Genomic DNA, 27552 nt, shown 5'->3' with positions numbered 1-27552 from the left:
CCTGTGAGTCCCACATGACTTTTGGAAATAACTACATAATACTCACAGTGATCAAACACTGAAGTTAAAGTGCAGTGGGTGACTGACTTCAGTTGTTTATATTTCCTTTAGCCCATACGCATGCTCCTTTCTGATTCCCTTACTTGGTCATTTCAGGATCAAAATGGGAGTCATGCCCTGTCAGAGCAAAGGACATGAGGTTAGGAACATGAAGCAAGTCACAACTTTGGAGACTGCCAGTTTGTTGGCTGGTAACACCAGGCATAAATACAAAGATATCTATAAAAGACATTAAGTGACCTATTTTGCCTGTAAGTTGTATATATGACTGTGAGCAAAATGCTGCATGTAGGAATGGTGTGTAAGGGAGAAAAAACCAGAAAGATCAGAGAATCTGACCTCTTCCCTTTGCTTCACACCTAAGGAAGCTAGCTGTGCTGCTTTGTACCCACTGTGTTTAAAGCTTCGTTTTAAAAGAGGGAGAGACTTTTTTAAAGCCAATTAACAACCAAGTAAAATCAACCATGTTGATACATAGTTTGGTCCATAGCCAGTTTTGACTTGACAGTCGTACTGCCCCCTCTCTTTTCTCTTTTTTTTTTCTTTTTTGTAAGTCACCCCTTTCCCAAGGAAATGAGGTAAAGGCAGTTAGTTGAGGTTAACTCTTTCAGCCAGCTTTAATCCTACTGTCAGCGGCTGTTCAAAGCAGTCAGCCTCTTATCTGGCTGATAAGGACAGTTTCTGGCCGAACCAAGTTTTCCAGTGCCCCTGTGGTAGCTGGCACACCTTTTCCACAGCACCAACCTAGCCACTGGTGCAATCATCTTACCAAGATCTGGTCTGAATTTAGGGCGACCTTTGGTCATCAAGGAATGGATTTATTGGGCAGAGACTGACACATTCATCAAGGTGGTGTCAGCCATTGACCTTCATGTAGTTTTCCCATGATCGCTCTGTAGTGAACGAAAGCTTGTGTAAGGCCATGCCTGTAACGCACCCTCGGTTTCCCCATGCCCCACATCAATGCTTCACAAAGCTTCCAGAAACTGGAGTTTAACTAGAGTCGTTGAACACTTTGTTATGAATAATAACAGTTACGAATATTCCTCCTTTTCATTGCTAGTCAATGAAGCCTGTCCTAAAACCTGTGAATGTATTCATTATTCATAAGTATTCGCCAATAGTTTCCACAATTAACTTTCTGCCCATGGGTTTTCACAGACTGTTTGCTTGTACTCTTTGTCATTTGTGTAATTGGTCACCTATGCCAGATGCTGTTCTTTCAGCTCTGAAAGGCTGAAAATGCTGATTAGGAGGATAGCAAGTGATAAATTTTCATAGAGAATTAGGAACTTTGCGAAAATTCATTATGCTTTTTCAGAGAAACTTTTGTTTGGAAGCCTCTGGCAAATGTGTAAACATGCACAAATAACAAAAGTGTTATGAGCTCCCTGAATCTGAAAAAAATAAACTCAGTGATACATTTACAGAAATATTCATAAATTAATGTGGGGTTTGGATTTTTTTTTTATTCTGTTTTGCTTCAGTTTTTGAGTTTTGACTTAGTTTGGTTCTATTACTTACCAATTACTAGGTGGGCTCTGTTTAGAACACATGCCAGGCAAATGGGAGTTTTCAAAAATGGGGAATTTTCTGATGACATGTCAAAAGAAATACAAAGACATTTTGTATGAATGTCCAGTGGCTCTACCAGAATGAATATATTATGATCCCTTATATTTCTCCGATTCCATAGGATTTAACTGAAATGTGTGTTTGCTGTGTGTGGTGAATATAGGTCCCCTGGTTTTTTGTTCTTTTTTTATGTGTACTCAAATGGGGAAATGCTGAGAAATAATTTCATGTTCCTACACTATAGTTGTTAAGAGAGGTTTGTTAATGAAGGATTGCAGCTACAGCTGTATTAGACAAAGGGGGAGAAGAATTCCAAAGGCAGAAGCAGTTATTACAGTTAGGTTGATATACAGTCCCTTTCAGATCTCCATGGAGTGGAAGAGCCAGTGATTGCATGACAGTTTGTCCCTAAAATTCATTTTCATAAGGAGCTCATGCCTTTTTACAAATACAGTCTCATCCTCACTTTCCATAAAACATGCAGCTGGACCGTCCAACCAGACGCAGAGAGAATGTGAATACTTTGAATGTGAATACTTTGAAGTAGTGAATATGCTAAATGCATAAATTATATCCATTATTGTAGCATTTAAAAAATCGTAATTATATTAAACCACAGAGAATCCCTTTTCGAGCAGTATAATATTGGAGGTACTTGGGTGTAGAAATAATGAGTGCCACATGAGGGTGGACAGGGACTGATCATAGGAGAAGGGATCCTTGGGTCTGCCAGAAGGAGCTTTTATTTTAAACCATATCAAAAAAAAAAAAAAAAAAAAAAAAATCAAAGAAACCCTGAACCATAAACAGAACCAGAAGTATCCTTTAACATGACCTCAGCCACACCTTCCAGATATAAGCTTTCAGCTTCAAATTGAGGTCTGAAGAGCAGCATATAAAGTATGTCAAAGAGCAGAAAGTAATCCTTAAAGAATAACATTTTTCAAGACTGGGACGCCAGAGAGTAGGCGTGACACTGATGTGGCATTCAGACCACTGTAGCGTGAGCAGCACAGCCAGCCAGCTAGCACGAGTCAGCCACTGCTGGCTGGTCACGGTCTTACCGACAGCAGCGCTTCTCCACGTATCCCTCGCCGGAGTGTGAGGAGTGCAGGCTCTTTGGGCTACCCGACTGCAATGTTTTAGCCAGACCGCCCCAGATTAACTTCTGATGACCAAATTGTGCCCCCCAAAAAACCAAAGTGGAGTCATTTTTTGTATCTGAAGCATGGAAAGGGTGAGAGTTACGGCCACTGACTTATGTAATCAAGAATGGTGCTGGGCAGATGGTGCTCTACTATGAGCGCAGTGATCGCTGTGGGTGCAAAAAGCTTAGCCATTTCTGGCCTTTGGGAGTGCATTTTATGTAGGGGAGGATTTAGAGTAAGCACATACCTAATATCCTCCTCGTTCACATCTGTAACAATGCCTCTTTGCACACTAAGCTGCCACAAGGAAGCATTTGCACACCCAGATTTCCACCACATGCCCTCAGGCAAGGGAAGAGGTAGTGAGGGGAGGGCAAAACTAAGTTTATTTTCAGAAGACGATGAGATCCTGGTGAGCAATGCCCTCAGATAGCGTTACCTACTGTTTAGAGAAAAGAACAAGAAAATCTGGCCAGTGTTGGGGAGGGCATTGCTCGCAGGATAAATGCTGTGGACGGCCACCATCGTGCTGCAGCAGTGATTTGGGAGAGAGCGCACTGAGGGTGGGGGTGACGTGAGACGTCGGACAAAAGCGAAGATAGCCAGCAGTGCTTCAGAACAACAAAGGGCTGCCCTCAGCCAGTGGTGGAGCACATCTGGCACCCCAGGAAGCTCAATTGGACACTTGGCCCTGAGCTCGTCCCAGGGATTTCTGACTGACACCACTGCAGTGCATAGGTGAGCTTTTTGATAGGTTCACTGACATTTCCTGTCACAGTCACGATGAGGTGAATTGGTAGTTCCTGCCTTGGGATGCAGCATGGCTGTGTGTGTTATGGGTACAGGACAGTGTGCATTTATACCAAAAGCGATTAATAATGTCAACTGCCACGTGCCCAATGCAGTCACTAAACTTTAGTCCGCCCTTCCGTTTGCCCAAACACATACACTCTGCCTTCCCAACTGGCTTCTTTCTATGTGTTGTCCAATGCATGTAGATACCTCCATCTGCCTGGCCTCAGATACAGTGGTTGTTGCTCCTCTATTTGATTGCCAGATGTCACTGGGGAACAAGATGGGGAGGTTCCTGGATCCTCGGGGCAAGCCGGCCGTCACCGAGGGAGCTCGCCGTCCACGCCGGCTGAAGAACAGGAATCCTCGGTGCCTGCCTCTGACGAAGACTCGCCAGCCAGGACCACAGAGAGCTGGCAGTGGCCGTTGTCCTCATCTGAAACGCACAGCAACGTTGGGGAGGATTTTGAGGGATTTCAAACGCCAGCGCGGACTCCGGAGTGTACCATGGACATACAGTCTCCCGGGGATCAGTCACTCAGTAGGACTCCTCAGTTTGAAAGTGACTCTCCTGAGGAGGAGGAGGGAAATGATGAAATGAATGAGGAGCACCGTGGTGTTGAGCCTGTCCCTAGGGATCGGGGTTGGAGAGGGCAGCCCCAGCTAACAGAGGGAGAGAAGCTGTTGATGGAAACCAACAGTAGGATTGTGCAACTGCTGGAAAATATCAAGAGGGAGCATGCACAGTCCATGGGTCTCATGTCACAGTCCATGGGCCGTATGGAGCTGCAGCTGGGCATTGTGGCTACCTCCACAAGAGCCATCCATAACTACCTGTCAGAGATTTTAGCTTTCCTCAAGCAGCCAAGGACGCAGGTCCTTGAAACACGCATCTCCCAAAGAGCCACCCCTCATGTCGAGTTAACCTGTGCCTCGACATGGACTGGTGAGGACGCAGTGGCATCCTCCACTGTGTGCTTACCAGGGGCCGAAGGGACGAGCGACTCTCGAGAACCACCGCAGGCCACGCTGCCTTGTCGCAGTGGCCGGCTGCAGAGAGCCATAACTGAGAGGGCCTCGTTGCCCATGCCTACACGCCAGGCGAAAGGGGGAGGGAAGAAAAAGTAACCACACCATAGGATTTTTAGGGGTTTTTTTAATGTGCCTGTCCTTTTAATTCTTAGCCATAAGGCCATCAGTGGCAGAATCCAACCATTTCCTACATTGGCTAACATTGTATTCTGGCTGACTAGATTAGTCCAACATTTTGTAGTTTATATTTGCACTGTTAACGATGTGTGCTGCTGGTATTTGAAGAACATTTGCCTCTGTTCTTTCACTAACTTCATACGAGCATTTTTTTACTCTGTGCTAGGCATTCATTGCTTTTCTTACAAATACAAGTCATTTCTTGAGGCAGCTGTTTTTTGAGTTTTCTTTCTCCATTATCCCACCCCCTCTGAGCAAGCATTCTGGACTTGGTGGTAAGTATGCAGGTCTTGGCAATACTCGCCTCCAAAACTGTGTTCTATCAGTCTTTGCCTGGTGTTTCTGGCATGCCAGCCTGAGGTGTTGGGGTTAGCCTGTACCGGATCATGATCATTCTTATCCTCTGTGGGTCTGACAAGCTCACTTTCTAAGACCCTCGGTGGAGCTAATCCACATGTCTTGGCTATGTCGTACAATAAGTAATGTTGCCAGGATCATACCTCATATTTATCTTTTGGGGCCTGTATAGTGATGTGCCACCAGATCTATCTCGGCAGCTGACTCTCATTTTCAAAGTTCCTTTTATGATGGATCTGGTGGTTTGATGGGCAGCATTATAATTTTTCCTCTGAGAGAGTCTGGGGATTTGAAACAGGAGTCACTAAGCAATGTGTTCTACGGGGATAAGAGCCCTCTCCTGCAACAAATCTATTAGGAGAAGTCTGTCCCCTGTAATTATCACAGATATTAATTATTTAAGAAAAAGAAAAAAAAAAAAAAGCAACTTGCCTAGCAGCCAGAGCTCTTGAGAATGTAAAAGTCATGACACGCTGTTGGGTACTGTGCTACTATGTCTGTGATTAAGAGCTTTTCATCAGAAATGACCTACCTGTTGATAAAATGCAACTACTTTCTGTGCCTTTAGGCCATCTAATTTCCTGAGGGCTGGCACCCTGAGCAGGGCATGGGTGCAGTTTGTAACCCACAGGGCAGATGGAAATGCACTTTGCAATAAATTATTTTGTATCTGTTGGTGCTGCCTCTCTCGGGGGAATTTAATATAGTGGCACTCAAATTGCTATATGCATGCAGAGGCATCAGACTGGCTTATACATGTGGTGTCCCTGACAGTTCTCTGAAAGGATGCTGTTACCAGGAGCCCCTTGAGCGGTGGTAACTAGTTATCACAGGTGTAGCATGGCTCCTGTGTTTGACTCTCAACGTGCCGTTGTAACTTCTCGTAAAAGTTCAGAAGAGTTTATATGGCAAAGCAGTGGTGAACTCCTCCTCTGGCATATACTAGAGAATAATTGTAGGCCTAAAAATCCTCTTCGATGATTACAACTGAGCTGTGCTCTCTGCCCAGTGAGCCATAGACTCTTCTTCCCTGTCTTGCTGCGAGACTGAAGTTATTCAAAACAAAGCAGATCGTATTTTGTTGTTCTACAAATCGGTCAGCCACAAATTGCTCCCTTATAAGTGTGCGTGCGTGTGTGCTTGTGGCTGTACTTTGCTAAATGACCGGTTTAACGAGGAAAGGCAGCTGCCATGGCCAACCTCCAATGTAGGCTCTTTCCACTACAGAATATTTCTTCCCTTCCGCCTGCATCCAGCTGCGTTCCTTTTAAGACTACCGTTGGAGGCGTGTTTCTTTGGCCACGCTGTCGGCACACCTCTACATCGGGTGCACATTTTTGCACCCATTCTGTGGCTTTTTTATCTCTCTCTTGTTAAAACTGTTTGTAAAGGTATCCTCAGAGAATTTCCAACACAAGCTTGTAAGATTCCCCTCTCATTGGTACAAGAAATGCATGCTGCAGAGTATTTAAGATCACAAGGAGGTTGGGAGAGAAGCCAATTAGTAAGCCTGACAAATTATTCCAGTATGTGCGGCCTTTTGAACATGTGTTTCTGGTGCATACATGGTTTGCACGCTGGTGCTGGGGATATGAACAGCCTAGTTAAAGGCAAAGGCAAGTGAAAGTTTGTCCCAATACGCTTACATCTTACTGCTTTGGGATGAGTTTGAATGAAGCTAAGTACAATTCAGCCCGTTAATTTTCTTGGCCTAATTAGCACGTTTGATAATACAGTGAGAATGTTTTTATTTTATATAGTGCTTTCACTTCAAAAGTGTGGTGCAGTCGCGGCCAGATGCTAATAATTTGACGTATTCTGCAGGACCCGCCATGTAGCTGCTGCCATTCAGAATAAATCTCCTTCCACACGCTGGCTGCTTCTGTAGCTTCACATTTTTTGTTGAAGTTTTAAAATGACAACGTCCACTCTACCTTTGCTTTCTGATTAAAGGCAGTAGAGCAAAAGAAGAAGCTGCGCAAACATGGCAGTGCTGCCATTGGAAATAGTAATGCAAGGAATCCCTAAAGAGTTCCCTGCAAAGCAGCTTAAGCTTTAACCTGCTCTCCCATTTCTAAGTGCTTGAGCTAGCCTTGGCAAGGCATGAAGCACCTCTTCAGTGGGAGCAGCTAGAGGGTGAGAAGGACTGAGAACCTATCTACAGACAAGAAACCTGCCATAAACTCACACACAGCAAAGTTTTTTCCAACTGGAAATAGTAGATGGTATTATGAATTGGTACCAACTGATATTTTGGTCAGATCCAAAATTAGGATCTGACTTCCAGTATTGTCTAGCAAAATCAGTGCAGTTGGAGGGTATGTATGTTTCATCCCCAAACAAATATTTTCATGCTTTTCAAGTGTCTGTCATAGCCTCATCACTCTTTCCCTGTAGCTTTTTGTTGTCTGAATGGGTATATGGTTACATGTGTCTGTTCAAAATAAAGGGGATCAGTTCTTACGTGGTATATTTATATTTCTTATTTACAGATTTTGAGTACCCAGTGCTTCAGTTGCCAAAACTTCTTTCTTTCTGTATCCCAAAGACCAGCTGTACGGCTTCTGGGATGATAAAAAGGGTGGGAGAGACGTAACAGGAAATCTCTGCCCACTTGAAGCTCTTGGTGATAGATCCCCCGAGTACGATTCTACAGTCTAGCCATATTTTTGTTGTATAGGTCAAATGTTGAAGGTTACACCATTGCTTTCTGATGCCTTTTGCTGAGCAGAAGTGCAGATATTTTTCTTTCAGAAGTTCACAGTTTGTATTACAAAGTCTTATGAAATGTGACTTGAAGTTTGTTTTATTTTTGAATACATGTGATGATTTTAAGAACTTTTTTCCTTTTCTCCTTCCACTGGATGATTTAAAACATACAAAAATAAAGCAGACCAATGAAAAGAATTGAATGCTAACTTCAATTGAAAAGAAACAGCAACACTACTCTTGTGAGACAGTTTTCAACAGTGTTCAGCTTACTGGTTCTGCTCAACCTTTCCTTTCCTTTCCTGCCTGCTCCCTGACCCTCTGTGACACTGAAATATCCACTTCTAGGACAACCTTCTTCCTAACCAGAAGGCTAAAAGTTCTTCCCTCTCTTCTTCTCCCTTTTAAAATATCCTTGCATCAGCCAGATCTACTGTTTAGAGGGATCAAAAGCTCTTTTCCTCCTGCCTTATTCCCATCCATATCCATATCCAGGGCCCTGAGTGTGCTGTTCTCCAGTGAGAGGTAAAACTTAAATCCCTAAATCTGATACTTGGCATAGTAACACCATCTCTAGACCACCAAAAAACTGGGTTTTTTCTCTATAGTATCCTAATGAAGTAGCTACCCTTGTTTGCTGAAGCAAATAATCAATCATTTGGGATCTAATTGCTGGAAAGTAACATTGCTCTGACATATTGTGGAAGCCTAGGAGCCAGGCTATATAACTAATCCTTACTTTGGTGAAACTTCCAAGGATAAGACACTAAATTAACACGATACAGGAAAGCAAATGCAATGGAAGGTGCAGTAAGGAAACCTGTTGGTACGATTCAAGTTTGGATTCCAGTACAGATTCAAAAATCTAACTATTCTGCTGGCTTAGGCTAGTCATTTATTTTCTCCGTGCCTTAGTGTCGTAGTAGTAGAAGTGTCAATAAAGCAGCTGTCAGGCTATAATTAGTTGATTATATGGTATTTTGAGGTCTTCAGTCTGAGGCAGTAATGTTACATATTAAATGCTGATGAACCTGGTTTGTGACCAAAGTTGGAGATGGAGCTAAAACTAACACTCTGAGTTTCGGAAGATCTTGATTAAAGTTTTCCCTATATTTATCATCACGTCATATGGTAGATCAGAATTCCAAATCCAAATGTTGACGTTCTCATTCAGATTTGGACTTTGCCTATTATTTGGTCTGTTTCTGGCCACAACTAAATACATTCCCAGATTGTCCAGTTATTAAAATGTAAAATACATATAAAAGTTTAATTTAAACAAATGATGCAGTTACTAATGCTAATCTAATAATCCAAGAGTGTGAATAAATTAGGATGCGATTACTTAAGAAGAAGAGGCATAAAAGAGCACTTCTGGAGTACTTGTTATTGTCCAAAATATCACTGAACGTCTGATGACTAAGTACAGTCTGCTTATCTCTTATTTGAAACAGTGCTGTACAGATTCATTATTTCTAAAGGTCTTCTTTCCATTTCTATATAGATATTCTCCCTTCACATTTTGAAGGTTTGAAGAAGAGGATTGTTTTTCGAGTCACACTAAGTAAACATTAAATGCATGCAGGCTTAAAACTAAAGCATGCATGTTATGTAGCAGCAATAAAAAGTGCTCGGCTTGCACGACTTATGATGCTCAAGCGTTGCCTTGTTAAAATGCCAAAAAAACTTTTTCTTTGCATTTTTTTGAAAAGTAAATCTCTTCCTTTGACCTTGCAATACTTAAATTTTCAGGTTTTGGACAAATGATACTTATTTTACTGAATACTTTTATATTACAGATAAAGTGGATGAAATAGTACCAGTTTCCAAGCCATCAAGAATTGCAGACAATGCAACTGTGGACTCAAGAGTGGCAACTATTAAACAGCGGCCTTCTAGTAGATGTTTTCCCTCAGCTACAGATATGAATGTGAGTGATAGCTCTGAAGTACTGCTTTCATTTCTGAAACTGATTGGAGGGGGTCTTTCGGCAGCATGCGAGGCATACAACAGAAATGAATTTGCAAACATTGCTTTATACACTCATTTGACTGTTACTATCTTGTAACTTTAAGACATGGTCTAGTCTGCATTTCTAACAGTAGTTTTTTAACAGCAGACTCTACGTACCCCTATAAAACTTTTCTCATTATATCCTTACATTTATTCTGAGACCGTCACATCAACATTGCTACCTCAGTGTTATTCAAACAGATGTGAACTTGTTCTGCCGGTAACCTGAGCTGGTGAGACACCAGTAAGTTCTGAACTTGAAGGTGTCAGTACAACACTAAACCCAAGCTAAAAAACTTTGCTGAAAGTCAAGGTATGTTAGTTCAGTTTCAGCACCAGAGTTAATGCAGCCACACAATTTCCACTAATGTGAAGATTTCTCCTGCTGCACGTTTTTATTATTCCTAATGGCATATATAATATTTTCATTAAATAATACATAATGATTTGTAAGGGAAGAATTGACATTAATACTATAGCACATATTAAAAATTTAAACTCCAGAACTCTGAAATTGGATTACTCAGTTGCAGAATTTGCTCTTACAGAACTTTGCATATGAAAAAATAACTGGTTTTATTGCATTTTAGATGTATTTTTCCACTACCCACCCCTCGGAAAAACCATCAGTCGTGATACAATGAGCACTCTGCTGTTCTCAGCAGCTTGGGATGGAAGGAAATTAAGGCTATTCTAAAAGGCAGAAAACAATTAATTTTGTGATGACCTATAGGAAAGAGGGACGGTTGAGTGCATTGGGACTCGGGTGGTGTTCCTCGGTTCCTAGCTGAGATGCTGACTGCCAGTGTAAGCTTGTGCAAGACACCTTGAGTCTGTGCAAGACTCCAAGAACAGGTCTGTTCTTAAGAAGCGAAGACAGCATACAGCTTGGTGCAGAGTGAACGTTAATACCTATGCAGTGTGTGGCTAGCTTTTTGGAAGTGAATGAAACAATCATGCTCCATTTTTCTTACAGCACACAAAATGTGCTGGAAACGTAACATATTGCCTTGTAAATAATTTCAACTAACTCCACTTACACCTGTTGTCATTTTATGAACATGTAAATAAAGCCCAGACTTCCCTTTCTCTTCACCTCCTCCTCAAAATAATATCAAATTTGTTATTTTTCATAAGAATTCTAAGTAAAAGGGGTAGTGGATTACCAGATATGACAGAAGGGTTATTTACATGTGAGAGAAAAACTTGCATGCTTTAACGCTTGTGGGGTTTTTTGTTTGCTTTTTTGTAGTCCATGTATGAGAGACAGAGCATTGCTGTGATGACGCCCACTGTACCAGGGAGTCCTCAAGGTCCTTTTCTGGGTATACCTCGGGGTACAATGAGAAGACAAAAATCTATAGGTAAAATGCTTCTCATGTATCGTTTGCCTGTACATTAATCATGTACTTTTAGTAACTTTGCTTCTTTCTTAAAGTATATTTCTCCAGCACCTCTACCTCAGTGAATGACTGTTTAATTTTTATATAAGGCAAGATCATGAGAAAAGAAGTCTGTGTGTAAGATGATGTAATTTGCACATTCTGCTTTGATGGCAGTAGGCAAGTATTATGGAATTACAATTTAATTCCTTTCTTTAGAATGTTCCCTCTAACAAGGAAAGGCAGTGAGAAGGAAAAAAAGAAGATCAGTACAAGACCTTTGCAATGCATTACCTAGGGCAAAATGTTATTCCTTTGTTCTTTGTTATTGAGGCAATGCTGTGTAGTTTACAAAAGAATCCCTATTGATCAAATGGAATAAAATTCACCTCTTTTTCATTCCAAATTATGACAATAGATGATTTTACAAAAGAGAAAAAAAGAGCAGACCAAATTTGGGCTTGCTTTGTTCTTGGTAGTAATCTTAGTAGTGGTATTTATCAATTTAGAAACGCATTATACTAATGTAGAATTTGCATCTAAATTATCCCAATATTATCCCGTTTGTTTATGTTAAAAACTGTATTTGTAATAATATAATGTCATCTTCTTAAAGGAAACATTATGGTTTTTTTCCCCAATAGAATCTTCACAGGCCGTTTGCTAAGTTTCAAATGTGTCTTAAAAATTCATTAGGTTTCTAAGTTGTATTATTATATGAATTTATAGAGTGCTAGAGCAAGGCATAAGCTACTCTTCTGCAAAGAATGACTTCCCTGTTCAATAATTTTCAAAGAAAATGTGCTTCTCTACAGCTACCTTGATGATACATAAAAGCAAAACATTTGCCTACACATCAATGATCAGTTTAATTAAAATTCTGTTGCATCCTTTTTAATTCTGGCATCTGGGTCTCTGGAAGTTCAACAAGAAAGAATGCTTATGGTAGGAATCAACCAAAAGACCTCTTTCATCATTTTGCATATGCCTCATGTCATGTGAAATGCACCCTGCCATTTTAGGTTGGATACAGAAATGACACAATTATGAGGAATCCCAGCGGAAGACAGTGTTTTAAATGTACTTTCTGATTTTTAGGAATAACAGAGGAAGAACGGCAGTTTTTGGCTCCTCCTATGCTGAAGTTTACCAGAAGTCTTTCAATGCCTGACACCTCTGAAGATATCCCACCACCACCACAGTCCTTACCTCCTTCACCACCACCACCTTCTCCCTCTCTGTACAACTCTCCTAAATCCCCAACATCAAGGAGCTATGGAACTATTAAACCTCCATTTAATCAGAATTCAGGTTCAAAAATTTCTTTGATTAGGCCTGAGAATGTGGGAACAATGATAAGGGACAAAGGGATCTATTACAGACGAGAACTGGACCGATACTCTCTGGACTCTGAAGACCTGTACAGTCGGAGTGCTGCATCTCAGGCAAATTTCAGGAACAAGAGGGGTCAGATGCCAGAAAACCCATATTCTGAGGTTGGGAAGATTGCAAGCAAAGCAGTTTATGTGCCAGCCAAGCCGGCGAGGCGGAAGGGGATGCTGGTAAAACAATCCAATGTTGAAGATAGTCCAGAAAAGACCTGCTCTATTCCAATCCCAACAATTATTGTGAAAGAGCCGTCCACCAGCAGCAGTGGGAAAAGCAGCCAAGGAAGCAGCATGGAAATCGATCCTCAGTCTTCAGAGCAACCTGGGCAGCTCCGACCTGATGATAGCTTGGGTGTCAGCAGTCCGTTTGCAGCAGCCATTGCTGGAGCAGTGAGAGACAGGGAAAAGAGGCTGGAAGCAAGACGGAATTCTCCAGCCTTCCTTTCCACAGACCTAGGAGATGAGGATGTTGGACTAACACCACCAACACCACGTATGAGGCAATCTAAATTCACCGATGAAGCAATGTTTAGTAGTGAAGATGGTTTTAGACAGCTTATGTCACCATCTCCAATTCCCGCACCTAGAGATCCCGAAAATCTTTTTAATAGCAGTGAACCCAGCAATCAAACTGATTCAAGGACATTAAATGCTTCGTCCAAAACGAAAGGTACTGAAAACAGTACAGTGGCAGCTAAGTCCACGAATGGATCCAGCTCAGATAATTACGTTCACCCGGTCACAGGAAAGCTATTAGACCCAAACTCACCGCTAGCCCTCGCTCTCTCTGCCAGGGACAGAGCCATGAAAGAGCAAACACAGCAGATTCCAGGCAAAGGAGACGCTGTTAAAGCTGACCTTAATAAACCGCTTTACATCGATACAAAGCTGAGACCCAATATTGAAATGACTTTTCCTGTTACTGCTACTGTCGCTAGGCAAAATACTCGTGGCCCACTGAGACGGCAGGAGACCGAGAACAAGTATGAAACAGATGCAGGGAAAGAAAAGAAAGCTGAGGAGAAGAAAAACATGTTGATAAACATTGTGGATACTTCGCAGCAAAAGTCAGCTGGCTTGTTAATGGTTCATACTGTGGACACAGCAAAGCCAGATGATACACCCGAAGATGAAGAAGAAAAGAGAGCTGAAATGGAACCGAACCCTGAAAACTCCCTGCCAGAGAGGCCAGAGGGGAGTGAGGAAGCAGAAAGTGAGCTGAACGTGCCTGCTGCGCCTGAGCCACCGGCATCTCCCTGCAAAACCATTGTAGCAGCGAGCTCTGTTGACGACCCTGTCATCTTGCCGTTCCGCATCCCTCCGCCACCCTTAGCATCAGTTGATATCGATGAAGAGTTTATTTTTACTGAGCCACTACCACCCCCCTTAGAGTTCGCCAACAGCTTTGATATCCCCGACGACCGCGCAGCTCCCGGTTCAGCTCTAACAGACTTGATTAAGCAAAGGAAAAATGGCACGCCTTCACCCGCGCCATTTGCCCCCAGCCAGTCAACAAATTCCTTAGACAGCAAAAAGCAAGTGGATCTTTCAAACTGTTTGCCTGCCTCCTTTCTGCCACCCCCTGACAGCTTTGATAACGTCACTGACTCTGGGATTGAGGAGGTAGACAGTCGAAGTAGTAGTGACCATCACTTAGAGACAACCAGCACTATCTCAACGGTGTCCAGCATCTCTACCTTATCCTCAGAAGGGGGTGAGAACGTGGATACTTGTACAGTCTATGCAGATGGGCAAACATTTCTGGTGGACAAACCCCCAGTACCTCCTAAGCCAAAAATGAAGCCCATAATCAACAAAAGCAATGCACTTTACAAGGACGCGCTAATTGAAGAAACTGTAGACAGCTTTGTTATTCCTCCTCCCGCTCCGCCCCCACCTCCGATCAGTGCACAGCCCAATATGGCTAAAGTTGTTCCCCAAAGGACATCTAAGCTATGGGGTGACATGACGGAGGTGAAAAGCCCAATTCTCTCAGGCCCAAAGGCTAATGTTATTAGTGAATTGAACTCAATACTCCAGCAAATGAACAGAGAGAAATCCTCAAAGCCAGCAGAAGGATTGGAGTCACCTACTGGAACAAAAACTGCAAGCCTCAGTACAAGGTAAATGTAATTAACCAAAAAATTTTCTAATAAAGGCTTGATTTTTTTTTTCCATCCCTTCACTAACTTCCCCTGTAAATCACATAGACTTAAAGAAGAAGGTACTCTCAATTGTACGTATTTGCTTAATGAATAGTGTATGACAAACAGCTTTACAGAGGGAAAGAATATCCTACGTTGTCAACATTTCTGTAGTCTACACCATAGCATAGGTTCTTTCTCAATCTTCTCCAACTTAAGACAGTTTCCACAAACCTTTCAGTTGTTTTGACATGAGTTACTTAGATGTATTTTTAAGTACTATTTTCTTCTTTTAAAATTTGGTGCTAATTTAATTTTTTCTTCAGTCCCATAACTTATTTTGGCTTCAAACAGGTAAAAATGTGTTTTTGCCTAGGCTAACTTCATATTCACTGTGTGATGTCCTTTGAGTCATGCTGAAACCTCTCATAATCTACTTTATTATGAAGTATAAAGCTATCCCAGAAAATCACTCATTGAAATCAGTTTGCACTATTCACATTGTTACTAAAAAGTTAATTTCGCATCTCTACCGCTTAGTATTATGGGATTTAAGTTCTTACTTTCTATTGCACACACTTGTTAGTGAATAGTCTCTGATGTTTACAGGTTCAAGGATGTGGCTCATTTCTCCCAACAGCAGCATCCCTGGCAGTGCAAAACATTTGCATATAAGTGGTTTGCGAAAGGTATTTAAGTGATAAGTAACTTACAGTAGTCAGACACCATTGGGTAACCATTGGGTACAAGTAATTGCGTGGTCACATTTCTGTGGAATACGGATATAAAATAATGAAATTCACACTTACAAAAAAAAAAGGTGATTTTGTTAGTTTTATTGAGAGCCTGAGGTGTTTCTTTTTGTAGTGTAGATGGTTTGGCCTTACACACAGCAGTTAAATGTACCTTTTACTGAGGAATTGCATATAGTTTGGCCCAGACTGCTCTATAGAAATGCATTTTTTGCAGAAATGCAGTGCTGACTTTGTTTTTAAAAAAGGATACCGTCTAAGTAAATGTTATTGGAATTATTCTGCTGGATGATAACTAACTCAGCCTTTGAAAAGCTACCGTTCTTTGCATGCGTAAAGGTAATTTGGTTTTAGGGGAAGGGTGGCTCTGTTTATTAGTTGCAAATGATTGCTCATTCAGAAAACGGTGTGATCAAAAGTCTCAGAGTCAAGTAGTTACGTTATTTCCTGCAAGGTGCAAGGCATCAAACTGGTGACAGGGTGGTACGGAGGATATACAGTTTTTCGAATTAAGAGATGGAAAAAACCCACTCAAATTCTGGAATTGCTGTCAGTGGCACTTGACTAAATGGAGTGGAAATTGAGTTGTCTATACAGGAAAAGCCTTAATACATGGAGAAAAATACGATGAAAACTGTACAAGAAAAACATCATATACTGGCTGCCTGATGAAGACAGTCTTTAAACAAAGTTAGCACAGCAACTGAACACTATACATTTGAGAATACCTCAGGCAAGCATAACATAAAATCAATACTTGCACTAAGCTTGAATTTACATAAGTTGTCTTGCAGATGACTCTTGACAGTTTCATTTCATATTATTTTTCTTATGTATTCAAGAATACTATTTTTACTAGAGCTTGATCATCTTTCTTGTTAAGCGACGTGAACGTGTTGCCTCTAGCTTTGTATGTATAATATTATTTATCATCTTTTATATTTAAACTGATAGTTATTTCCAGGTTACAGTAGAGATCTTTAGCATCCCTGTTTTATTAGAAAATAACTGAGACTAGCAACTACAATGTACTGTAAATATGTCAAAGTAAAGTACTGCATTTCTGAGAGGAAAATGAAAAGTAGAAGCAAATAGAGATACATCTTTTTTGTGAAAAAACATTTAAACAGGTATAAAGGCTGGGAAAAAGCTGAAAAACTACTGTATCACTTCATTGGAGGAAAGTAAACCATCATGTAAGCAAGAGCAATTCCATATATGTTACATTTTAGAGAAAGATCTGACTTGGACAGTGTTAGAAGTTATGTTGCTTTTCTGTCCCTTAGCTTTTTTGATTCTTCTAGCTCAGCTCTGGCAAATTACATAGTCTTCATTATGGAATGCAGGGACTCAAGTGGAAACAAAACCACACAAAACATTATTTCAAGGTGGCTGAAATCCTACTTCTTTCCTGAAAAGTAAACCCAAACGGGCGTTCTGTCTGTGCAAACTAGAGAGAGAATCTTGGGATATAACAATACCGAAAGACCTTTGAGGTAATAAATAAGAAAGGTTGACAGTGGCATAGAGCAGCAAAACTCTGCCATTTGAGTGTGGAAGAAAATGACACCTCCACACAGTTCCCGGTGGGAATGGAAGGTAAGAGGGTTGTATTTTGTTTCATCCTGTGTTCAAAACTGATGTGATTACATTATTTTTTAATTGAGCTCCGGAAAATTAAGTGAATTGGAGATACTAAAAATGATCAGAAAAGGTTACTCAGGATTTCTTTTTTAAGCTAAGTAATAAATCAGAGGCGGGAGAAGAGATCCAACTATCTACAGATAGTAAAAGTATGTTTCAAAAGGTGCTGCAGTTCCGTGTCACCTTAACAAGAGTGAGGTAGAGAGATACAAACGGAGAAGGTCACTTGCAGATTCAGAAGTCCTGCTTGTACACCTTGGTTTGTTTGGTGGTGTCTGCCTGGCTGCGCCCGTCCCCGTTGCCGACTGTGCCTGGCGCAAGGCTGGCACCTTCCCCTCTCTCTGAGCTTAACTGGCTCCGTGTTCTGGGGGCAGATGAGAGCGGATTGATTTCTGAGCTTGATAAAGGGTGTGAAAGAGGGAGCAAAAGGCTAATAGCAAAATTCATCACAGTGGAGAAAATGCTCCGCTTTCTTTTTGTTGTGCTGTGTACGTTTATGCCTTGAACTGTCTGCCTTAAATTTCAGTTCTGTTCTCAAAGGTGCATGCATAAAAGCGATGGATGCATGATAAATGCTTCCCAGACAAAGGCATTTTTCTTAGTGCTTTTACTCCTGCCTTATCTTTTAAAAATTTAAATAAATTACAGCCTTTCTAGCCCAATTGCACGACTGACACATTTTTTTACAAAGCTGTCAAATATTATGACCAAGGAATACCGTCTTGCTAAAATTCCAAGTATTAAAGCTAATATTTAAATTTTAAAGCCAAAATTCTTAGAGTTTTTTGATTTTTTTCTAATACTGTAAAGCCTAGGACAACGAACTGTAGAGCTTGTAGCCCTTTTCTGCGAGGTGTTAGTATGAGAAAGACAGCAAGGAATTTTAGCTCACAGAAAGCAGGGATTCTGCTGAATTAAAGACCAACTCGTTAGCTCTGCTAAAGGTAAAATTATAAAAAAATGAGTACGTCGGTTCATATCCTTCAGCCAAAGAGAAGTATTGGGAAGTGTTATAAATAGGAACATTGTTCACAGGCTCGCTTGGGTTATGTTCACAGCACTAGCAGCCTAATGAAATTATATATCTGCTCGTGGGGACATACGTGAAGTTATAGCCCAGATGGCAATCCTAAATATCACTAGGAGTTACTTTTGCACAGACAGAAGACATACAATTGTAGTTCACTAAATGGCCATTGCCCCGTTAGGGTAGCGTGGAGTTAATGGAATTGTAGATAGTTGGGTAATGGCTTGCTACAGAAACCCATGAAAATATCTTCTCTCTATGTTTTTGATAAATTAGTATGAGGAAGAGGTTGTTCTACAGCACTGAGCAGATTTCTCTCTCAATTATTACATTAAAAAATGACCCTAGGCTTGCTTTTTTTCTCTGCACATTGGTTTAGCAATAATTTTACACGGTGTATTTATAGTCTTCCGTGGTTCTTATGGAGACACCGAGTTTCAAGATTTTTAAATAGAGAATGGAAACGTTTGACTGGAAACCATCTGCTTCTCAGTGGCAGTGACCAGCCGTGGGATGGGAAGGAGGAGACTGGTAGGGGAAGCAGAAGAGGAAGGAGCAGAAGGATACGCTAGTTTACTTTGTACTAATAAAAGCGTAATGAGAGGGTTTGATCAGAAGGTTCTAGACCGGAGTTAATCCCACTCCCCATTTTGGCCATCATTTACTTTATGAAATTTTGGAGATCGGTCCTGGTGGTAGAGGTTTTTGTCTGGTCTATCCATGTAGTCAGGCCACAACATCCCACCGTCACGTCCTCCATTTCTGCCCATCCTTCCTGACGGGAAGGGTGGAGGGTGTTTGGCTACAGGGCTCCGTTTGACCCAGATACCCAGAACCAAAGCCCCAGCGATGAGCTCTGGTCACGATTCCCGTTTCCGAATTGGGCTCTGCACAGGGACAGGGCGGGGAAGCCCCAGCCCGGGGGAGCCCCGCGGCGTGGCGGTGATGCTCCGCCGGCAGCGCGCGGGGCGGCTGGGACGTGCAACAGCGGCACCGGCCGGGGCGCTGGGCGTACCGCGGTGCTATGAATTCGCTTGAGAGGCTACCGGCTGTTGTATGGAGCCGATAAAAGCGATGGGGAGCAGACTAGGGCAGGGGTGTTTGTCAGGTTGAGGGAGGAGTGCTGGCGCTGCCTGTGAAGCCGGCAGTCGCTTAGCAACGTAGGCATGAAGTGCAAGCCTGCGAGATCACTGGGTAATGTCAGCGCGACGAACGCAGAATAGACCCGCTGGCTGCCAAGGAGAAGAAACACAGCCCCCAGCGAAAACAGCCCCTTCCACCACCGCTCCCCTGTGCTAATAAGGAGTAATGAACGGCAGCCGCTGCTGCTCCCCACCATCACCGTAGCAAAATGATCGATAGCTTTGCCGTAGGGAGGAACAATTTCTAGCTGAAGCGGTGCTTACGTTTCTCCAGCTGTGTTTGCACAATGTCCCCGGGGCTTCTGTGGCAGCTTGGGCGTCACTCCTGGTAGTGGGAAATGCTCATTATAAACGTGGGAGTTATGAAGGATGCTTAATCACGTAGGATCAAGTCCTCTAGGAAAAATAACCTGTATTGTGTTGGCATAGCGAGTTTTAAAAGTGAAACTGCCGGGGGCCGGGGGTTTCTTCCATCTCTGAATTTTTTTTAATGACTATCTGGAAAAGTTCCTGGTTTTTCACAAACAGGTAAGGCAGAACTGAACTTAGTAGCACGTCCTGCACGGGGACTGATCCTACATTTGGTTTATTGTAAAGGATGTCTGGATTTCACGGATGATGAAATACGTATCTTGTGGGGTAATTCTCAAGCCTTGATTTTTCAGTTTACTGCTGTCCCATTAGGTTCATTTCATTTCGTTAACCGTTTGTCAGCGAATTTCACAGGATTGCTTGCTTTGTCAGTAATTTTTGCAGTGTTTCAGTCATTCCATTTTGTCATTTTTATTTGCTCTCATGACTGCTGTTGTCAGAAGAGGGTCATGCTGAAGTGCCATGAAGTAAGTGACGACCATAGAGCATAGAGTATTCGATGTTGTACATTCTGCTTCTTTTTAATGCTCACTCATTGTTATTGCATTTAGTGATTTTGGTGTTGACTTTGTTACAAAGTGCAATGTGGATTAGATCATCCTAATCCAGAAATGGTAGCCATTCTAAAACCAGAAATAGGATATCGTCTCAAACCGAAGTAAAAGCCACTTTCCTCTGAAAAGTATTGAGCAAATGTTTTTGTCACATGAGCACATAAGACCAGATTCCTGAACTTGTGTCTGAGCACCTAAATAGGGGGCATGGTTTTTCAAATATGCTCAAATTCTTTTGGAATTTTGGAGGGTGTTTGGTGCGGGTGGAGGGGTGGGGAGAGATGATTAGTGCATTTTTACATACCCATGTAAGGGTCAAAGTAAAGACAAGCGAGCTCTCAAAATAATCCAGGTCTGCTGCAGTCGGCACCATGGAGTCTTTTGTCCTTGGAAGCAGTGGGATTTCCCCTTTTCTCCTCCCAGCTTCCCTTGACCTTCTTCCCTGCAGCTCTCCAAGGAGAGAGGGCTGGGGCCGACTGCTGGTCGTCTGCCCCTCGTGTTTCCAGACACTGGTGCCATTCGCACGGGAGCTGTTGTTCTTGAACAGACTCCCACAGACCTTCATGATTATTGTTCGCTCCGACTGAACAGTGTTACCTGCAACAGACACTAAGCCCATTTCTCAATTCTTCTCACGCAAATAACACTATTACAAGAAGCTCTGTATCCTGCCAGTCATCACATCTTGATCTTTCCCCAAAACAGACAGTTATTGTCTTGCTTTCCTACCATACAATTTTCCTTTGACAATCAAAAAATGAAGTAAAAATATTATAAGAAATGAAGGCAAAGTTTTGAGTCTGTGTGTTCTCAAAAAGCTGTAAAAACTTAATTTCTGGCAGTACCTGTGTATAGGGACTCCTTTCACTCATTGGTTCTCTTGGTTGTTAAGATTTTTCTCTCTGACACGATGGAAGAGCTTTGTCAGAAACAGCAAGTCTTTTGTCAAGTTGCAGGATGAAACAGCTCCCATGAAAGCATAATGGTTTTTTGGTTTTTTGGTTTTTTAAATGGGAGGCTCCTAGGAGCTGTTGCAGCGTGCCATCTTTCACTGATTTTCTTTGGATATTAAGATAACAGTAAATTTGAATCCTGCAAATCTAATTTAAAATTTAAAAGAATTTCTTGCCTGCAAGCTGTGTTGATGGCTTTTAAAACTTTTTAAACTTGGATGCCACATCGTTGTGACATAGGAATTATATATTGTGATTTTAATGTGAGGCAACATAATGGGCATTGCAATCAGTGCAGTCTTACAGCAGCAAATGTTCATAAATTACCATATGCTGATTCTAATAGAGCAAATTTTATTTAAAATAATTACCAGACTTTTCACCTTTTTAAAATGAAATTTGGGTTTAGGCAGGTTTAATATGGTTTTAATACAGTTAGTATAACAGATGATCAAATAAGGCAAAAGAAGTTGCTCTTATTAAAGATCTGGAAAATCCACAATGCAAGAAAAACATGCGTGCTCTCCAGCTGGAATGCACTTGCTCCTTATTGACCAGGATACCAATCAACTGTAAAATGCAAGACAGATGATGGTTACAAGGCTGTATCTGCATCACAGATTGTATTGGAGATGTCATAAATTATAATTTAGGATGCACAGGAGTTACATAAATATGCATGTTTTTTTCCTTGGATTAAAATTACAGTACAGCAGTCTCCATGACATGCTAGAGTTGATAGGTGGCAGGTGAAAGAAGGGAAAAAGAAAAGGAAAAAATTAATCTTGGAATTAAAGACTTCAAACTGAAAGTCTGGAAATGCAACTGTGGACTTCGGCAGGCAGACCTGCATGACTTTCACGAGGGCTGTGTCTGCGCGGCGAAGGCCGCGGAGCTGATAGCAGAGCCAGCTGAAGCACGGCAGCTGGGAACCAAGCACAAACTCAGTCTTGCTGGTTGCTGAATAATTTTGCAGGCAGCAGCGATCTCAGGTTGCTGTGGTTAAAACTCGTCCTAAACAGGACTGCTGTTGCAGCAGCGGGGACATGTACTGAGTCACAGACTTGCCTGCGTTCCCAAGCATGCAGTAGAACTAATAACTTTCTCGAAGAAGGTGTGTAGTTGTAGGATTGAGTCTGTTAACGTTAACAAAGTGCTCTGAGCTTTCTCATAAAAAGGTTAATATTTATAAAAGCTTGAGTACTGATGTGGCTTTAAACTGAGCTGGGATTGAAACCTCATTGATTGGCTAAAATAAAAAATTTTATCATTGTTCCAGAGGTATATTTTAATAGTCAGTAGGCCTGAACCTATGCCTTGAAAAAAGCAAGATGCCCACAGATCTTTTAATATTGCTTGTAGCCATGCGAAGCCATTACTTTGATCCAGGCTGACAGAAAGCAACGTACAACGTTGCCCGTATTGCTTTGCTCACCCAGTATTACTGCCCGTGGGTGTGAGAAGGTTAGGTAACGCTAGTCTAAGGAATACTTAAAAATAAGAGCACACGGTTTACTTTTGGGGATTTTGCTTTAGTGGCTTAATATCCCTTCTTTAAAGGAACAGTGACAATGATTTCCTGCCTAAGGATGGGCAGGGAGTCTATGAAAGGAACAATCCAGAGAAGATGCAGCAAAAGTGAATTACAAAGCAGAAGAGGTACGCTGAGCCCGGAGTTGTCAATCAAGTAACAGAAGTAAAGTGATCTTTCAGCACCTAGCATAATAGAAGATAGATTTTCATCATCCATTTGATATTGCCACAATGGATCTGAATGCAAAACTGTAATTTCTAGTATTTGCAAAACAGGAAAGTTAAGTAAAAGGGTAATTGCAGGTAAAGAGGTGGGGAGACAGTTACACATTTATACAAAACTCATCCTGCTCTTCTTGCAGTCACGAGGACAGCATTATCCCAACCTTTTTCCAAGCAGGTTTTTTGTTGATTTAAAATTATATCATGCCTTATTAAGGTGTGTGAGACTGCTAATGCTAAGTTACAAGTCGGTAGATATAACTTGCTCCCCTTGTTTAGTAGAATTTAATAGTTTCTTGCCTTAGACTTTTTGTGTGTAAGGATGCTTAGCTCCAGTCCTGGAGGACAATGAGAGCCATTAAGCTCCAAACAAATCACAGGAAACACTCAAAACCTTGCTGCCAAGTGTTTCCTTTCTTTGTTAAATTTCAGAGACATAAGTGCTACAAGTATTGTACCTACTGCGTTTTAAGTGAAGTGCAGTTGCGTTGCACTGGGGAGCAGATCCAGCGGGACGGGATCACCCCCCGCGCTCCACCCTGCTTGGCAGCAGTCGCAGTGCTCTGCAGCGAGGAGCAAAGGTCTCACGACTACCTGGGGCAGAAGGGCAGGAGAGGGCCTTTTATTTGTAAAGCAGATCTAGTGGTGAGGGACGTACCGTAGAGAGAACAGATCTGGGGTTTGACCTCTGCTGTGTGCATCATTTTTCGTACTTGATTTGGTGGCAATGAACACAAAATCTTTAAGCTATGACTTAAGAAGAGACAGCGGTTTCTTCCATAACAGTACTTTAAATATGGGGGCTCCAGAGCCATGTTCGTTCTTTGGCTCGGTAAGATCTTTGCTACCCAGTGGTTGTATTGGGTTTGCGTGGAAAGGTTTTGGTATCCGGGGCACTTCTGTGAGGAGCTGTGTCTGACAGAGCCAGCACCAGCGGCTCTGAGACGGACCTGCCGCTGGCCGAGGCTCCTGGCAGGGCCTGTGGCCCCGTGGGGAGAGAGAGGAGCCCCGGCTGGAGCAGGTTTGCTTGGCAGGACCTGGGACCCCGCGGGGGCCAGGCTGGAGCAGCCTGTTCCTGAAGGACGGCACCCGTGGGGGGAACCCGGGCTGGAGCAGCCTGTTCCTGAAGGACGGCACCCGTGGGGGGACCCAGGCTGGAGCAGCTCGTGAAGAACTGCAGCCCGTGGGAAAGACTCACGCTGGAGAAGTCCGTGGAGGACTGTCTCCCGTGGGAGGGACCCCACGCTGGAGCAGAGCAGAGGGTGAGGAGTCCTCCCCTGAGGAGGAAGGAGTGGCAGAGACAAGGTGTGATGAACCAAGCCTGACCCCCATTCTCCATCCCCCTGCACTGCTGGGAGGGAGAAGGTAGAGAAAATCAGGAGCCAAGTTAAGCCTGGGAAGAAGGGAGGGGTGGGGGGAAGGTGTTTTAAGATTTGGTTTTAGTTCTCATTATCCTACTCTGATTTGATTGGTAATAAATTCAGTTAATTTCCCCAAGCTGAGTCTGTTTTGCCCGTGACGGTAATTGGTGAGTGATCTCTCCCTGCCCTTATCTCGACCCCGGAGCCTTTCGTTAGATTCTCTCCCCCCTGCCCAGCCGAGGAGGGGAGCGGCGGAGCGGCAGAGCGGTGTTGGTGGGCACCTGGTGTCCAGCCAGGGTCAACCCACCACAGCGGTGAATCTGAAGTATTGGTGAAAGCATTTGTATCTGACATGCACCCAAGCCATCTTAGTTTTGCCCAGGCATGATGGGTCAGTCCTGGGGGCAATCTGGCACTCAGATACTGGGGGCTTCAGTCAGGATCTGGGTTAGAAATCTAACTACAGCATCCTCCAGATAATCCTCTGGAGTCCGTAGCATTGCTTCAAGGATAAACAAAGCCTTCCCTTGGTCTGGAAGTACCTGAAATTACTTGTCTGAAGGTTTTCCTAGTTGGCAGGGTATTTTAAAAGTGAAAAACTCTGGAGCGTCAGGCACACAAAGGTTCAGTGGAAGATCCTGAAGTGCACACACTGACTGGCAGCGATTTCTCATGAGAAGTAAGGGCTGTAGAATTAAGCATTTTGTGATATGTGCAGACCTGAACCTGGATCTTCTGCTTCTAAATTTGTTCTGTAACCAATAGCAGACTCATCTGTTCCTTCACCCACCCTCTCAGCCTCGGCATCAGAGCTAGCCTCTCGGCAAGTTTCATGCCTGTTTAGTTCGTAATCTGAAATTTCCTTTAGGCAGGAAATAGGTGCCGGTGACTTGATCGCAACTACATCACCTCTGGGCATGCACAGTAACAAGAATTTTGTCTCCTTAAGTTTTGTAGTGAAATGGAGAAAGTATAATTTCTGTGTAGATAGAACTGGACACGGAAGTCCTTTTATGAACCTTAGAAGGACTGTTTCATTTTTAGAGCATGAAAAGACCAGCTGAACAGAAAGGGAAATAAGAGGAGCTTGTGGAGCATGTTCTATGAATGAATGGGAATATAAGCATACCCTAAAATTCACTGAGTAGGTGCACAAAGATCCGAAATCCAAGTTGATAATATGCTTCCAATACTTTCCAGAACTCCTATGATAAACTATGTTATCTAACAGTGTGTAAAACTGGTAGGTTAAAACTGAAATGAAGGATCCCACCCCTCCATACAATGAAAGCAAGATCAACTCCTGATTGCACTTCATGGGGAAGTGCCCACTCGGATGTTAGTCCACTTGGGTGTTCCTCATTTAACCATGAGTTAATTTGGTGTAGCCTTAAAAAGGAAGAATGTGCTCTGGAAGGTGTTTTTTTAACTGCTCATGAGCAAAGGTTTTGCTTTTAACTATGGCTTACCATTGATGATTGTTCTATGGGAAAGATTTAATGATACCGTCTTAGTACTTTTAACCTGATACTGCTCATTAAAAAATGAAAATATTCAAGAATTCCAAAACCTTGTTTATCATGTGTCGAAATGGAGAACCTTTCAGCTGGTGGCTGATATATCTAACTTCCCATGTCTGTTTACAATTTCAGGAGCACGGAAGTCATGAGCACTGTCTCAGGTACACGAAGTACAACAATCACTTTTACTGTCCGACCTGGAACCAGCCAGCCGATCACACTGCAGAGCAGGTCCCCAGACTATGACAGTAGGACCTCAGGAGCAAGACATGCTCCAAGCCCTGTGGTTTCACCAACAGAGATTAATAAAGACATCATGCCTGCTCCTCTGACTGCTTCTGCTTCAGCTTCATCTCCTTCTCCAACTTTGTCCGATGTATTTAGCCTACCCAGCCAGCCCCCCTCTGGGGACTTATTTGGCTTGACCACAGGGCGCAGCAGGTCTCCTTCTCCCTCAATATTACAACAGCCAATCTCAAATAAGCCTTTTACAACTAAGCCTGTCCACCTGTGGACTAAACCAGATGTGGCAGATTGGTTGGAAAGTCTAAACTTAGGTGAACATAAAGAAACATTTATGGACAATGAAATAGATGGCACTCATTTACCAAATCTACAAAAGGAAGATCTGATAGACCTTGGAGTGACTAGAGTTGGGCACAGAATGAACATAGAAAGAGCTTTGAAACAGCTGCTGGACAGATAAGAATAGCTATTTTGCCTCACAAACTTCTGTTGATAACTAGAGATGGGCTGGTACTGAAATACCCCAAATGCCTTGTCTGTCTGCGAGTGCCAGCAAAATTGGGGGGGCGGGGGAAACAGTTTAATTCCTGGTACTCAGGTAATGCAGACTGTATGCTACATGCCCAAACATAATTCTAAATATGTTACACGAGTGGGGCCATTTTATTTCAAAGTTGTGGGGAGATATGAGAGAGAGAAAATTGTTAACTTCAAAAATATGATCTCTTGATAATGCCCTTCTGCTGGAACCATCACATACCATTTTCTTTCAATTTAAAATTGCAAGTATTTTATTTTTTTATTGAAAATCACTGTATTCTCTTCTTGGCATTCAGTCTCCGAGCGGGCTTCCTTCCCCAACCCTTAGTTCATTTTAAGAGGACGGATTGCTTCACTACCATTCAAACCCATTTTTATTACTAGCAGAGGCACAGTATTAAGACAGGTACAGGAGTTCATATTACCGTTTTTTACTAGTTTAGCGCTCTGATTTGTTGGCAGTGAAGCTGGTTGTTCTGCTGGAATTAGTTCAAAGGTAACCTTGCTCTGTTTTACCTGGTATTTCTTTATTTCTGCAGTTATACTTAGCACTCTTCCAAGGTGGCAGAACAAGTTCAATACATGCTCCATTGACTTGACCTGTAAGACGATGCAGACGTTGCATAAAAACTGAGGAGGAATGCACACTTAGAGGTACAACAAAATGAAGCTAGTTTGAACCTGAGACCCCCAGATTTCAACCAGCTATAACCTACTGCTAAGTCGCAATATGAACTCTACAAGCCAGTAAAAATTTGGGGTTATGTACAGACGCATCTGTTGGACTTCACGGTCAGATACTCAAATATGCTGAACCCTGAGAGACGCTGCTTAATTCAGCGAGTGGTAAGTGCTTAGCTATTTTGAACATCAGGCCAAGAAAGAAGAAAAAGATAGGTGAATGTTCCC

General features: G+C 42.4%; 1 protein-coding gene across 2 annotated transcripts in view; it reads left to right on the top strand.

Annotated features, from left to right (window-relative positions):
- SHANK2 (SH3 and multiple ankyrin repeat domains 2) overlaps window positions 1–26563 on the top strand; it is a gene marked incomplete at both ends in the record, with an annotated part of 313032 nt that extends 286469 nt beyond the window's left edge. For both annotated transcript variants that reach the window (XM_082000563.1, XM_082000564.1), the window contains 4 exons: window positions 9650–9780; window positions 11116–11248; window positions 12344–14756; window positions 25990–26563. In XM_082000563.1, coding sequence (XP_081856689.1) covers window positions 9650–9780; window positions 11116–11248; window positions 12344–14756; window positions 25990–26563 — 3251 coding nt within the window. The remainder of the gene's footprint in view (window positions 1–9649; window positions 9781–11115; window positions 11249–12343; window positions 14757–25989) is intronic.
- Window positions 26564–27552: the final 989 nt, after the last annotated feature.

Source organism: Phaethon aethereus (genome assembly GCF_964289735.1).
Source record: "Phaethon aethereus genome assembly, chromosome: 5".
Lineage (NCBI taxonomy): Eukaryota > Metazoa > Chordata > Aves > Phaethontiformes > Phaethontidae > Phaethon > Phaethon aethereus.
This window is presented reverse-complemented; position numbering and strand designations above follow the sequence as displayed.